The following is a 17,260-nucleotide window of genomic DNA, read 5'->3' on the forward strand; positions in this document are numbered from 1 at the left end:
CCTTAAATATATATTAAATCAAGCAAATTGAAAACTGCGACGACAAATAAACATATATTGATCGTTTCAAGACCATTATAACTACATTACCCACTCTTAACTTAAGAATAAATACTGTGTGGGAACTTGTATGGGAAAGTAAAAACACGATAATTAATTCTAAAACCTACATGCATGTAAAATATTAATAACATGAAAAATAATAATAAAAGTTATTAATGTGTATTGTAAACACCGCGTACCACCTACGAACTATTACCGTAAGTATCCTATCTTTATTATTAATATTTACAAAATCACCATACAAAGCTTGGACCTCCTGCGGAAACCTCCAAAATCGAGTACTTGTACTTTGTAGCTTGCGGTACACTCAATATTAAACTTTACTATCAACAATTAAGGTAACTTTTTCAATAACAATAAACTTCTCAGGAACGCCAAGGTTTATCATTCTGTTTTATTGCAAGAAATGTTATTTTAAACTTTATCAACTTACTGCTAAAGTATTTTTTTATCTGACGCATTCAATGCATTGGCATTTTAATAGCGATTATCGAAAAATGCATCTTATATGGTAAGTTTAGAGGTCATTTTAGTTTGTTTTGATGCCGATGGGATAGTGTCATTCTATCCGGCCCGGTGGTATGGAAACGCAAGAGATAATGCGTGCTTAAGATCGGGTTACTTGTTTTTATATTTTTTATATTTCTATACAATACCACGGCCTATTGAAGTGTAAGATATTCGGATATAAATTCGTTAATATTCTCGCCGTAAACGAATTTAGATGGTCGATATATGGTAATCTTTGGATAAGGAATTTGTGTCGGAATTAGCGGTTTAAGCCAAAGTTATTGTGAACGAAGTTATCGAAGAAATAGTAATAAAAATGCTGCCTTTGTGCTGCAGAAGAAGACTATTTGAGCTTTTATAACCTAAGTTCTAAAGAATCATTGAGTGCAAAAATTTTAAGAAATTAACATCTTGACTGTTGCCTCTCAATATGAATTTGATAGAAACTGTCATAACCATAATGTTGACACCAGCTTAAACTTATAATGCCTACTACTCGGCAAAGTCGAGTTCGTAAGTCTTTTGTGGGGCGTTGAATATAATTTTACAACAAGATTCCAGAAAATGTACAAAACAAGTGTATTAAGAAATTGTTAAAAACGTTTGTGTGGTAAAGGTTACTATAACATAAATGACTTTCTTAATGAAATCACAGATTGGGAATGGACGGATGAATGGGGATGGAAGAATTATTGAAGTAAGCTTTGCAAGGAATGATCTTATATTCGATCGCATCCGGTTTTAAATAGTCCCAAGGCTTTTTTATGGAAGACAAACGAGAGGATCATCTGATATTAAGTGATCACCGCCGCCTTCTCTCATTCTCCTGCAACGCTAGAGGAATAACAGGAGCGTTGCCGGCCTTTTCATATCAAAGAGATATGTACATGTAAATAGTTTTGTACAAAGATATTATAGGACGTTTTAACAATATGTTAAAACGGGTGTTATTTGGAACTCGCCATATTATATTATATATATTTTTTATTATTTGTTCGAAAATTCATTGAATTTGGCGTTATTCTGCAGACATCAATTTTTTGAGTTAGTTTGCGTGTAAATTCCGCTAATATTTGCTAATAATGCACGAGAGTCACGTGCAAGAATTTGGCGAGTCAACATCTTCTGAAGATGCCTCGTGTAGGGGCGAAAATGTCTAATTGATTGAAGACAAATATTAGTGGAATTTACACTCAAGATAACTTCAAAAAATTTGGATTATTATTTGTTGTTAGAGCGGCAAATATACCATATAATAGCGTATAGACTAACACAGTTTGTAAGAGAGAAGAAATCTCTAACGGAGATACAGCAAGATTGACAAGTCGTAAACAGTCAGCCAAGCTTGGAACTAGATCCTTAGTATTTTGGATATGAAACGAATGAATGGAAGTAAAACTATCGAACAGCATTATATTACGAATATTGCTTAGTAGATATAAAATTAATTAATTACTTATAACCATGAGTTGCCTTCGATAAGGCAGTACGCGTTTAACCATTGATAAGGCCGGGCCCAGCTACCACGAACCATTGTAACAAATAAATAGTAGAAATCCGCGTATTATCCATTAATTATTGTAATTTAACAATTGTCACCGTTTACTTTAATACCTTAAATAAATAAATATAATGACCATAAAACCACTACATATATATACTCTAAATGCACCCCTTTACACACATGTTGATAAATCAAAAGCTCATTATTGGTCAGTCTGGTAGTCTATACGCAAGTATATTCTAACTACATATATGGTAATTCTGTATCAATTAAAAGCATCCTCGTACCTAATGATAAAATGAAGACTCAAATATTCAGCGTGAAAGCCTCCTAATAACAATTACGATTCTCCAAAGAATTTTACTAAAAAACATCATTGAAAATCATCGAAAACCTTCACGTACTAAAAGCGCCGCTTATAAGATACATTGTAAATGTGAGGACACTTCTCGTATTAACATTAACATGGCCAATAAAAAGTAAATTTTATAAACGTCTCCAAATTTTCAAACACGTCGCCGAAGAGATAGCGAGGCTTTTAAATTCAAATGACAATATTCTTAGCAGTAGTCACCATCTTACCGGTAGCATAACGAGTGCTACTGCGTTTGAAACGAGAGCCTTATCAGAGCCTCCTTCCATTAACGGTACGACCTCGATAATTATCTTCGGCTGTGTAATTAATAAAATAACTCCCGTATTTGTTCCGAGTGTTTCATGAATATACATGGACTTTCCCCAATATTGTGGTATCTATGGTATTTACCGTCCGTAATTTATGGAGTAATGCTTTTTTGGCGTCGTGGCTCGAATGTCAACTTAACTTTAATAATAATAGAATACCTAGACTTTAGATAATTTATATGTCAAGGTAGAGGCTCTTGCTGTTACACAACTGATAAAACCAGGCCAGAAATATTAGTTTAGTGTGCGCTACATTTATTTCTTACACTGGCAATTTGTATGATACTTTGTGTCAGTGTGCGTGAATTTCTCAAAATGGAGTTTAGTGCTAAATTATTTTTTTTTAACGTTTTATGTTTTGACCTAAGACCAAGACCTATGAAGGAGCCCTTAACTCTAGATAACTTATTAAATGGCATGAACAGACTATTCTTTCTTCTTGAATCGAATCAATTCAAATCACGTTTATTCTAGAATTTAGTCATATTTTTTCTAACACACATAGAAACCCTAACCGATTTTACCCGAAGTAGCGTTAGACGGGCGTGACAGGTCAGTCTCATTAGATACTAATAAAATAAAGCGCTATACTAAGAAGAGCTTTTCACTTGAAGAATATAAAGAGATGATGATGATAATACTCTTTGATTTGCGACTTTCTGTACTGAGAAAGATCAAAAATGGTTCTGTATATTCAAAGTCAAATAAACTATATTCAATTAGGCTGAAACAAAGCGCTTTTGAATAGTCACAATAAATATTTCATTTAAATTACTGAATCTAACATATATTCGGAAAAAGAAGAGCTCGTGAGAAGAACATACAACAAACTCAACGGCCGCTCTTTTTAATCAATATAGTATTTTAGAATGGCTGTAATATACGAAACAAATTAGTTTGTAAGGTGCTGCATCAAATATATAATATTATTCGTCTTCAAAATTAAAAGCGTTTTAATCATCAAATATTTCATAACAAGTAATAAAGAATAAACTGTATAAATATAAGTATTTCAAATAAGTTATATGTTATCCTTGATTAAAACAAACAACAGTTACTTAAACAATTTACTTAATATTATCATACCTTAATTACATAAGTATAGAAAGGCTATTTGTAAAAGTTTAAAGAACACTTGATTTAACTTGAATCGTACATAACTCAGCGAGATAGCCTGACATGCGCACACCGCTTTGCTCATATCTTGTGATCATTTGTATCTGCCATCGGTAGCACATCACCAGCCGAAGGTATTCAATTTAATGTTATCCGGTGAACATTAATCAATATAATCAATAGACCTCGTACATCTACAGTGTGTAATTAGCCTTAGATTGGCTGCGGCGTAATAATTTGACATATATACATATATACGTATAATTACGTAACAACATTTGCAAAAAAAAAATGGGCACCCAAAACAACTATGGAATTCCTAAACGAAAGAGGTTTTATATGCATTTAATTTATTAGAAACAATTATTGTCTAAAGAGAGTAGGTAAAACAAAATATTCCAAATTTAAAAATTTCAAAGTTGTTTAAAATTATTCTATTTGATTCGAACGCTTGTTTCCAGTTTGTGATCATATCAAAGAGGATATAATATAAGAGGCGGGACTACCTTAGTAAAAATTTCAATTTAGTTTAGTATGAAACGTGCAGTGAGATTTGACATTAGTCTAAAATAGTAAGGCGACAGAGTATAATCCAGCTACGTTTGATAGCGAAGAGTTGCTTAAAACGTAGTGGATTACGGCTACCTCCGTTTTGTACAAGATTATAACCGTCATCTGTCAATCTATCAATGACTGCACGCTGTATACAATCACTTTTTTCTCAGAGAGTTTTGCTAGGCTGTATTGTACTATAAATAAATAAAAAATGGTTATCTGTAATTTTAATGAAATGATGTTGATTTAAATTTTTTTTAATTGGTTTTTCGTGACAAATTTTATACATTACGGTATGTATATGGCAGAAAAAACAACCTTCGCTGGTAATATAGTGGCTCTTCTTCAAGAAGGCTGTACTAAATACTCAATGTTATGAGTCGGAACAGATTCGTGTCAGTCGTAAGTGTAAACTTAAGCATTTAAGTTGGATAGTTTAGTAATTTAGTACGCAAAGTATATTCACCGCTCGGACTTACGGGTCAGACGATTTCAGGCTTAGATAATTAATACGGCTAGATTGAGTCTCTTACTGTTAGACAACCGATAAAATCAGGCCAGGAATAATACCATAGTGTGTGTGACAAGATATTACATGGGTTTGTATAACACTTTGTTAGTGTGAGTAAATTGCTCTAAATAGAGGTTAGTTATAAACTAAATTTTTTGACGTTTGCACAGCTGTCATAGTCTATCTAGACGTATAAATAATCTAAGATTACAGGTAAGATACGAACAATTTTGAATCTTTGTGTATATTTCTTTTGCATCTTTTCGATTTTCGCCAGCACGTTCCAGTTAAAAACGTACAATGTTCGCAAAATATCCTTCGGAGCTTCCATTAAGTACGTACGGAGCTCGTTAAGAGGTTTACATCGTAGATAATCGCCGCCCGAATTATCTTGTAAAACTTTACAACTCAGTAATTCAAGATTCAAGTTTACCCTTAATTATTACGTACTTGTATTGAGTTTATTGTGAGCGTGTACAAACCTCCATTGTACGTTAAGTTTCGTCTTAAACTGAGTGTAAGCTTAACATAATCTTTGATTTCATATTTTTAGTAATTTGACAGCTGAAATTATACTGAACTTAATCTAAGACAGCCCAATGCAAATGTCAAGTTCGCCTTTTATCACATTCAGCAAAGATTTACTTAAGTAAAGTCTGAGTATAGTCTAAGTACGCTCTATAGATCACAGCTTAAAAGTATTTTTATTAGCTTCACCTGTATGTATGTTTGTTTGTAACCGACTCATTGGGCGCGATTGTGACCCACTTTAAACGGCCATATTTCGTTCAAACTTCGTAGGTTTATCGAGGACCGATGACAATACATTTATTTGATAAAACTATTCCATTTTTCAATTTACAAAATAAAATTTTCGTTAATATATATAATTTTCAATTATCGTCTTTAAACTAGGAATTGATGTTAATTTTAAATTTCAAAATAAATTTTCAGTATAGTTTGGTTTTCTTTTAAACGCGTAAAAGTTTTAAGTTTATTTTAACTACTAGTTTATTATTTATAATTATATCGACATGAATAAGTTATTACAAACAAAACAACGGTAATCAATAAGTACCTCCCTGTACGGAGGAATCAATTAAACGAAGAAATGTTCACAGTAGGCTGTTGATCATTAAGTAAACGCGCATGCGCCGTCGGTAGCCTTACCTTCGAGTTATAAATTACTGTTAGTATACTATATAGCTAGACTGTTATTTACTCAACTTCTCAAACTTTCCCTTTGGAATCAATCGATTTAAGCTACTATATTACTAGTTGAACTATTGTTATTTTTATGACATTAAGTGACAGCGATTCAGGATTCTTGAAAAACCCAAAAATTCTGAGCGGCACTACAATTGCGATCGTCACCTTGAGACATAAGATCTTAAGACTTATTTGACCAGTAATTTCACTAGCTATGGCGCCCTTCAGACCGAAACACAATTATGCTTACACGTTAGTGCTTCACGGCCGAAAAAGGCGCCGTTGTTGTACCCATAATCTAGCCGGCATCCCGTGCAAAGGAGCCTCCCACTGGTAAACTGTTTGTTTGAAAGGAAAAAGTACTTTAGGCTGGTAAGTACTAATTCATTCTCAAATAGCGTTCAATCAATTCAAGGAACCAATTTTCAGAAAATAAATGCCTTTTTACCTTCAAAGCCTTTTACTACATGTAATAAAAAAAGCAACTTTATCAATATATTATTTTGTTCTCAATGTGCTTGGACTGCAAACAGCTGATTACATTATTGTCAAACATATCTTGGGGGTCTTAACGCAATCTCAACTTGAATCAACGTAATAAAATAACAACAATTTACGGGTAATAAATTTTTATTTACGAGCGTGGAGACTATTTTGAATATTAAATTGCTGAGTCCTGTTTGTAGTGTTTGTTATGAACTGAAGCGATTTAATAACTTGGGAATACGTAGTATGCAGGCAAGTCTAATAATGAATTATATTATTGTTTTCACGTGAGGACGATAATAATAATAAGATATCTTTATTTCTCTCTGACAACCACAATTTCATTCAATGTAAGCTTAAATACAGGGGACACAAGGTTTTGGTTGTGGATCGCTGTTGCCTCAGGTAGGTAGGTGGTGTCAGTACTGACTAAGTATTGACTGAATCCATACTTTCTTTTAGCTTTAATTAAATTGATAAATAATGATATTTTATTTGGAACATAAAACACTTACACACTAAATAATAATATTAGATAAATAAATAACATCAAGTAGTCCTAAGTCCAATATATACTACAATATCCACAGGTTGATACATAAATGTTACAGTACAAGGCTGAAAAAAAATATAATTATATATATAAAGATATTATTACAAAATACATTGGGTGCAATATTATAATAATAATAATAATATTGACACACTTTTCACACAAATTAAGCATATATAGCCCGGTTATGGGTTACAAGACCATGATATATTTAATACAATATACTTACTTAAACATACATAGATTCATATAAACATACGTATAACCATACATAAATACATTTAAACATCCATGAGTCGGAATCGAACATCCATATTCATCATATAAATGCTTGCACCTACCGGGATTCGAACCCGGGACCTCTAGCTTAGTAGGATCGCTAACCACTCATCGTACCATTATGCTGCGTATATCTTGATATGTATAAATCCAGTGTCCTGATCTTTGTTCCGAGTGTACTCCTAAACTAATGAAAGGATTCTAATGGAGATAACTTAATGGAGGGCAGTTAAGTCCAACTCGAGAGATAGGATAGTTTTATTGCGATTTGGGACCCCGAAATTATTTTTATTTCCAATATTTGTTTTGTATGGACATATTTTCCTTGAGAGAATTTATTTAGGCACGATTTGACAGTTCAGCTGTATAATCATTTCATTGTGACAGCAGGGCAACATATTTTACGAAATTTTATTTACAGAAAAACGTCTGTCGGATCAGCTAGTTAGTATTATATATAATATATTCACCCATTCAACGTACAAGCAGGAAAATCCGTCTTTGTTTGCGGCTGTCCACTAATAACTTTTGAGTTGTTTCTTTTAAAACTTACTGAAAATAAAAAACATCTATAAAGAATTGTTGTAACATTTAAATGATTCCGATAATATTTATCTGTTTGCAACTCATTTAAATTTATTTTCAATTTAATATTATTATTTATATAATTAAGACTAAACCGCTAAAAGTACATTACTTGAGTACCTACAGCGAAAAGTCTGTATTTGATTTACAGCTCCTTTGAAGTTGTTACATATTTATTGTAGTTCCTAGATGCAGATTGTACCCAGTATTTACTTGAAGGAATCAAGAGACTTTGTGAATATGCAAAGTGGACATCGTAAAAGACCTCTGAAAAGGTCACGCAACGCAAAACGCAATTTAAACAGATTAAATAAAATAAAAATAAAAATGTAACTCTTACGCTAAAACCTACTGTAATAATATAGTTATATTTACACGCGTTTTAATCTTTTGAAAAGTGTTTTATCTAAATGTTTAACACTCGCTTTGATCAAAGTAAATATTATATTATTCTCTTAATAGTTATTTATACAACTGTTGTGTAATAAGGGGTATTAAAACACGGATATGGGTTATTATCAACAGTTGCATACAAGACTTTATCTACACCCAGAATATGAATCCTCTAAAAGATTCTGAAACAGTTAGATTACTGCTAACATTAAAACAGCCAGCCCTAGTAGTAACCTAATATCATCCCTTACTGATTATATACCAATAAACTAAGAATTAATGAAAGAATAATTATTAATTTTAGTAGTAATTTACATTTTGTATAGTGCAATTATTAAAATTCACTTGAATATTATGTTATTTTGCAGCGTTTCAAATATCCGGCGGTGTGCTGTCAAAACTTGAATCGCTCATTTTTTCAAGAAAATGGCGGGGTTTTGAATAACCTACTATTTTTTACTGCGCGCCATGTTCTGGTAGTGTGGAACGCGCGTAAACGAAAATGTTCTTTTTTTGATATTCATACAGATACCACGCATCGAGCAATAAGAATGTGGCTGTTTGTTGAAACTCTTTGTGCATGAAGGGATCGAAAAAAAAAACCATGGAGTGTTGTTATGAAATTCAGTACAACATTACAACACTCGTTTGGATGATGTAATGGTTATTAGAACATTGGGTGTTTTAATGTTGGCAATAAGCTAACTGTTTCAGAATCTTTAATAGAGGATTTAAAGCATGGGTGTAGATAAAAGTAATAACTATACTACTAATTTACAAATTTTAAGATAAAACAGGAATTTTGTAAAAAAATAATATATATTCAAATTAAAATGAGTAAGGGAAATGTTAGTAGTGGTGGGTAGAAATAATGCTGCCAAATATATTCTTATAAGAAATCTCCATTGTCTTTGACTATAAGTGCTTTAATAGTCAACTTAAAACATAAATAAATTATAATTGTTTTGTCCTTAATTGTATATAATTAAACGTAAAGTGGTATAATTATATTCTATTTAGTTACGCTTTTATAAATAAATTAAAAATTTACATTAATTGGTTGACATAATCATTAAATCTGAATAACTTTGTTTCCTATAGTATCTCTGTAATTTTAAATGTCAAAATCAAATCAAATCAAAGTTACTTTATTTATTTCGGTCAAAGAAATGAGACTTATTAATTTTTACTATTTACCTGTGTTGTACTACTTCGGTGTGGCAAGAAACTCATTGCTTCTTTATAGGAAGATAAAATTTGCTGAGTTTATTCCTTGTTCTTATCAGAACAGTCTTTGGAAACATTGGTATGAAAATTGACTTTCATAAGTGTAGGTACAGTATGTAACAAAATGATGACAGAACTTTCATTTCATTTAAATCAACATTTACTGCTTAATTTTTATAACAACATAAAATGTAAAGTAATGCAACGAAATACGACATGGGTACCTTCAAAAAAAGCGCGTACACCTTCCTTAAAGGCCGGCAACGCTCTTGTGATTCCTCTGGTGTTGCAAGAGAATGTGGGCGGTGGTGATCACTTAACACCAGGTGACCCGTACGCTCGTTTGTCTTCCTATTCCATAAAAAAAAAGAAATACTTAATACCTTACACGACTAAGTTAAAAACAAGGGTTATTGAGTTCAGTAGATGCGATGCATCAATTCACACAGACATGTAAATAAAAAAAATGTATCATATAGTTAACTATAAAAATATAAAGAACGTGAAACAAAATTTATTTCCCTCGACCTGCCATTTTAACTGCGATTGACAATCACACAATATACTAACTTTTAAGATTGTTTTTCTCGAAAAATCTAATCACTAATTACTATATTATAGTAGGGTTGGATGTGTTAAATATAAATAGCTTTAGTAATCAATGTAAACGTCGCGAACAGTCGAAAATATTGCGAAAAATTTCGCTAAATACTTTAATAATACCTCGGCTGTTTTTCCAAACATTTCAGTTGCGTTGAGTATTTGAGACTCGGCGCGGCGGCGTCTCTTTGCTCTGGAATCAACACTTTTTACTATAACCATTGCATAATTCAGGCAGGTTAACTTGTTATGTAACATTGCATTTTTTTATAACTATTTGAGTAATTTACGTTACTTACTGCGAAGTAAAGCGGAGAATAATTACCAGTACATATAACTTTACTTACATTAACTAACACAATTAAACAAATGATTTAAGTTTTCTTTAGTGTTAATTTAAAACAATTCGACACGTGTTTCGCCTATACACGAGGCATCTTCAGGACGTGTTGTCTCGCCAAAATCAGTCACCTGATCGAATTGTTTTAAAAACAAATATTGGCGGAATTAACACTAAAGAAAACTTAAATCATTTGTATAATTATGGATTTCCGCAAAGTAACGCCTAATTCAATAAATTTTCTTAACACAATTAAGTAAAAACGTATTTAGTTATTTTGATGCGTCACTGTGGTACACTGTATAAAATCTAATATATAAAATTCTCATTTCGCGGTGTTTGTAGTTAAACTCCTTCGAAACGGCATGACCGATTCTCATGAAATTTTGAGTGCATATTGGGTAGGTATGAGAATCGGACAACATCTATTTTTCACCCCTCTAAATGTTAAGGGTAGTCCACCCCATTTTTTTTTTAATTTTTTTGACATTAATTTTATAAATTTATTAAGTTATGATTCAGCATTAAAAAATACATACAACTTCAAATCTTCATCTATCTACGATCAACATTTTTTTCGTATGGCGATTTTAATGTTATTCTAATACATCGACAGACACGCAATAGAGTTGCAATATGGCAATCGAATATAATGATTATTGTAGTACGATAAATTTTATGTACGATATATTTGGTAGGTCTGAGAATTAGTCGTCATATATTTTTATAGCCTTAAACATTTTAACTATTGTTTTTTTTTTATTACTTTAAATGGCAATACAATGTTTGCTGGGTCAGCTAGTATAATATAAAATGCTGAAACTGTAAATACTAGGATGCCGCAGTCGCTCGTCGTACCTACCGCTTCGCTGCGGTATATTTGAGCGAAGCGAAGTAACTACTTTACAGTATTAGCTAGACTTAGTGTCTGTGTATAAAAACAAAACAAAATAAATCAAAGAAGATTTAATCAACCACCTCAATTTTTAAATAATTTGTAAATCATGTTTGTTTTTAATTATAATAATTGAATCAAGTCAAAATTCAAAAAACTGTCTCGACAGTAACCAAGAAAAACACAGAAATCAATTGGAGTCACCCGGTGGGTGCTCCGCTCAGCTTCGCTCAATAAGTTTAAAGTTGTGGTAAAATCTTTGAGATTCATAAGTGCCATTTTGATCTAAGTGAATAAATTATTTTCCTTTCTTTCTTTATTTGTTCGTTTTTCGAATGTTATAGCTACATACAAAATAATACTATAATAAATTGTTTATGTTTATCTTAAGACTACGCGTATATAAAAGTTATGTTATTGGAGTCCCATTCCTCTTCCAACTTACTCCATGTATCCCTCTCCTGTGCTTAACCTCTCCATTATTTTTCTGCTCATTCTATTATTTCATCATTCCATCTGTTTCTATATGTTTCTATATGTATTTAAAGATGATTACAATCAACAAAGGCTTATTACTATTATATTATGTTTATCTTACTGTATCTCGTATGTACATCTAAAGTATGCAAGAAAATTATTATATAAAAGTCTAAACTTTTTTATATCTAAACGCAGAAAAGTTCTAAAACTTCAATAATGCTCCACAGGCCCTTGGTGTGTCAAAATGGCGCCACGTGTACGAACAGCGTCGGTGGATTTTCCTGTATCTGCGTGAACGGCTGGACTGGTCCCGAATGTTCGGTGAACATCGACGATTGTGCTGGCGCGGCGTGCTTCAACGGAGCCACCTGCATCGACCGAGTTGGGGCGTTCTACTGCAAGTGTACACCTGGGAAGACGGGTAAGTCTACACGAGCTATCAACAACAAAAGTTTACCAGCGAATGCGTGATATCTTTAGATATTAAAAAAGACTGAAGTTAAACGAACAGGACGTTCAGCTGATGGTAATTGATACGTCCTGACCATTACAATGCAGTGGCGCTCAGGATTCTTGAAAAATATATGAGCAGCTCAACCATTGCGTCATATTGAGACATTAGATGTTAAGTTTAATTTACCCAGTAATTTCACTAGCTATGGCGCCCTTCAGACCGAAACACAATAATGCTTACACATTACTGCTTCATGGCAGAAAAAGACGCCGTTGTGGAGCTCATAATCTGGTCGGCTTCCAGTGCAAAGAAGTCAAAACTTATGGACGTCTCGAAACCGCACCTCTCACGTTCCACCCGAGTGCACTCTTACCATCGCATCGTCCAAAAATGTTGGTTACAAAATTTAATTTGCATAAATAATCCCAGTCTGAGGGATATCACTTTAAAAAAAACCAAATTGTTTAAGCAATAGTGATTTTCTATAATCCACTAAAGGACCGGTTTCAAGAAATGTTAATATTTGTTAATATGGACTCAAAAGACGGAAATCTCTAATAAATTTTTGGTCCAAAGTAACACAGTAATGAGTTGTGAACTTATGGCCCTGCTGTGATCAGGGCCAATAAATACCCTTTTATAGATTTATTACAAACAAGCCGATAAAAAGCTCAATCATTGCTATAGACAGCTATACAACGTATTTATGGTCTTTGATACATAGTAAATTTGATACATAAATTCTCAATACGAATACTTGATATTCGAGTACCATCAACAGGTCGAGTTTATAATAATTTTTTATCTGAAAGTACTCACTTTGTGCTTTTCCGGTAATATTTCTTATATAATTTATCATCATTTATAGTATTAAACTCGCGGTTTTTATTCGCTTTGTTTAATGTGCGTGCATTGCTCAAAATAGAGGTTTAACAGTCTACCTAAATTTTTTCCCAAATTTCACAGCTGTCACAGTGTATCTAGACGAATAAATGGTGTAAGGCATATATTCTTTTGGGTATGAAAATTTATTTGTAAACAATAATCTCTCTAAACACATTTTTACACTTTTTTCATAAGTATGGGACAGAACAATAACTTAAGAATTTCCTCCATAATTTAGGCAATGCGTTTGCAGTTCGTCTACTGTTACCGGTGAACTCTTATACCCTTGTGGAGTGAAAGATAGTTTTTCTTTCCTTTTATAGAAAATACTGCTTTTTATTTCTCACAGCACTTATAAAAGCCCCCCGTCATTTAGTTTTATATCAGTTGCCTCTAAGCTCAATAATCCTCTCAGATATCTGTGGTAAATTGTGGCCAAAAATGTGTGCCGTTAAACTGTAAATGTTTTCTAACTTCTTAAATCTTATGACTGAAATGCAAACAGGTCTGCTGTGCCACTTGGACGACGCCTGCACATCCAACCCTTGCCACGCAGACGCCATCTGTGACACCAGCCCAATAAATGGCTCCTATACTTGTTCCTGTGCATCAGGATACAAGGGACTTGATTGCTCTGAAGATATCGACGAGTGTGAACAAGGTAATTATTGCTTTCAGATATATTTTTACTTATTCAAACAAAACAAATCTTATTACTGTATTTACAATACTATGATTACATACGGGGAAGTGTACCAAGAATAATGGCAGCATTTCCGCGTTGGATAGCTAGGATGATCCGCTGACCGAAATAGCTGCCAGCGCTTGGGTTTCCAGTAGCCTTATTGAAGCGCGTAGATAGTACTTTGTACAATCTCCCCGCAAAAGGCTTTAAAAATAAGACAAATCTTAAGTAATCATGCACAACATTGCAACATACAGGTCTTATGATAAGAGAAAAGGCAGAGAAATGGGCAAGACTAATAACTGAATGGCAAACACTAGATAGTAATAGGAAATAGAGGTAGTCAGCGTATGAGATGAGAAGACGACATCAAGAAATAACGGGGCTATTATGGACTCGTACAGCAAAAGACAGGACAGAATGGAAATCTTTGGGGGAGGCCTTTGTCGGAAGACAAGAGTAACGACCATTTGCTGATATATAATATTTAAAGGCACTTTTTACTCTTTATTTTATTTCATTAGTAGTATATAAAATTAGTACTGTTATTAGCAATTATATTAACATATAAAAACTAATTAATGACAGGTTCCCCGTGCGAACATGATGGCATCTGCGTGAACACGCCCGGTTCGTTCGCGTGCAACTGTTCCGTGGGGTTCACTGGACCGCGGTGCGAGACCAATGTCAACGAGTGCGAGAGCCATCCCTGCAGGAATGACGGCTCCTGTCTCGACGACCCTGGCACCTTCCGCTGCGTCTGTATGCCTGGTAAGTTCACCTTTTCACATTTATCGTTTCAAAAAAGTTAAAGATTTTTAGAAATCTTAAAAAGATCACCAATCAATGTCAAGGCTTAAAACTTTTACAAATATACTATACCAACACGAAGTCAATTTTAAATTTAACATATTTTGCTACACTGTTAATTTAACTAACATTATTAACTGCTGAATTCCAAGTTGTCATTTGCCAGTTGAAATAATGCTGAGCTTATTCTAAGACAGCCAATAGTCAAGTTCACGTTCAACACACTCAACTGTGTTGCGTAAGTCTGAGCAAAATCTTTATAGATCTCGGCCTAGATAATAAGAATATTGAGTGCTGTGGTACTCGGAAGAAAAGTGCTTCGCGGCATCATAACGCTGAACTTTTAGATCATTTATACATCTAGATAGACTGTAACAGCTGTGGAAATGTGAGGTTTACCTCTATTTTGAGCAATGCACGCACACTACCCCAAAGTGACATACAAATCGCGAGTGTAATACGTAGTTTGTCCGCACACTAAAGTGATAAACCTGCCCAGTTTCCATCTGTTGTCTAGCAGCAAGAGACTCTATCTAGACGTGTGAATTATCTGAGGCCAAACTATAGATCCAATAACTAATTTTGTATTGTAGCGACTTATGGAAAATAGCGTGAAATAACTCTACTCCATTCGCAAAAAACCACAGTCATATCTAACAATCCTTTAAAACCGTTGCAAATTGTGAGATATTAATTTACTCTGGTTGGCATTTGGATAGTGGTGTAAAATTTTGAATTACTTACTTTTTTATTTTAATCAGATTCTAAGGTATTTGTAACAAAGCCAGATTGATTTAAAACATCTAAAAATTAATTTAATAAGCCTTGAAGAAGTGTTGAACCAATTTCGTACAGTGAAGTGCAAAAAGCATATTTCCTATTCGCTGTGGTAACGGTAAAGAAGAACGGACCCCCCTTCGCTAGCTACAATTTGCTACACAGTTGACAGAGATCGCTTGATTATTATCATTAGGCGAGGACCTTGTCCTAGGGCTGTCACTCGTATAACTTATTTTGTTTTAAGATCATTTAGCATGACTGCTATTTTATTGAAATTATATATTGTTATAACATAATTTTAAAAACACTTATCCAATAGTATCAATGGTCTTACATACTATAAATATTTCAACATTTATAAAAAACTAGCTGTGTGTCCGCGAAGTCGTCCGTGTGGACGCTATCAAGCAGTTAAAATTGTTTTTAAATGTAAATAAATATACTTAATATTTAAAGTTTCAAATTAAAAAACTATTCTTTAACCTAAATACGTAAATTGGTATTATTTTATTGGACTAAACTTAGGACATTCGTCATATCTGTCTAGCTGTCTGTCCGTCCGTATGTCACAGCCACCTGGTTTGAACGAGATCTAGTAAGTAGTTTTTTTAATACGTCATAAATCCAACACGTCACAACGACTTACAAGAAGTTTTATATTATGTTACTTTCTGATACGGAACCCTTCATGGGCGAGTACAACTCGCACTTGGCTGTTTTTTTATACCGGTCATAACTTCTAAACGAAAAGCGCGTTATACATGTAATCCTTGAACCACTATATATATATTGCTGAAAATTGCATTAAAATCAATTGAATAGTTTCTATCTATATATCTTTCTCTTAGATTTCATTTTATACTATGGAAAGTTGAAATGATTGTTTATGAGCTTCTGTTCCGCGACTTGGTCATCGTAAAATGTTTTTTTTTGTCACACACACGTCAGTATAATGTTAGAGTTGTTATTTACCTTTATTTTTTTAAGGTAAAATAATAACGCAGCTTCGACAACCCTGCATCAAAGTTCCCATGTCGATCTATGCGAGCGTTCGCGCATTGTCTTGACGCGGAAACAATCTTCTCTCAAATCAATTTAAACTTTACGACGTTAAAATTAGAACTGTTTTCACCTTTACAATTTGCACACGTAATAATTTAATGTGTTATTAGGCTGAGGTGCTTTTCAATTTGACCGCGAAATATTTCCTTCCTGTTCTAGATGTTTCTAATTTAGGGAACGTTAATACTTACTTTTAAAATGCGAAAACTTGTCGATTTCTATCGCTGGATTTATATTATATTAATCTTAGATCATATATTCGTCTAGGTCTAGCGATAGCTGCAAAAACGTGGACAAAAATTGAGGTTGACTGTTAACCTCTATTTTGAGCAATGTACGCACACTAACCCAATCAGACAAATCGCGAGTGTAAGACGTAGCTTGTGACGCACACTAAAGTAATAAACCTGGCCTGTTTTCATCTGTTGTCTGGCAGCAAGAGGTTCTATATCTATATAGACGTATAAATTATCTGAAATATTAATATAGTTTTAATAAATCAGATTGAGAGAATGACATTCTTAATCGAAAAGCACCTGCTCCCGCACTTCCAGGTCTATTACGATTTTATTCCCGAAAAATCTTCAATGGGAA

The 17,260-nt window shown here is 33.2% G+C and overlaps 1 protein-coding gene across 3 annotated transcripts in view; it reads left to right on the forward strand.

Annotated features, from left to right (window-relative positions):
- Nucleotides 1-17,260, forward strand: part of LOC126964633 (neurogenic locus Notch protein) — a 181,426-nt gene that overhangs the window by 132,562 nt on the left and 31,604 nt on the right. For 2 of the 3 annotated variants that reach the window (XM_050807856.1, XM_050807858.1), the window contains exons 7-9: nt 12,218-12,411; nt 13,835-13,990; nt 14,603-14,785. In XM_050807856.1, coding sequence (XP_050663813.1) covers nt 12,218-12,411; nt 13,835-13,990; nt 14,603-14,785 — 533 coding nt within the window. Of the gene's footprint in view, nt 1-12,217; nt 12,412-13,834; nt 13,991-14,595; nt 14,786-17,260 lie in introns of those variants that run through there. The other variant, XM_050807857.1, reaches the window with a different exon arrangement.

This window comes from Leptidea sinapis, chromosome 5 (genome assembly GCF_905404315.1).
Source record: "Leptidea sinapis chromosome 5, ilLepSina1.1, whole genome shotgun sequence".
Taxonomy (NCBI): domain Eukaryota; kingdom Metazoa; phylum Arthropoda; class Insecta; order Lepidoptera; family Pieridae; genus Leptidea; species Leptidea sinapis.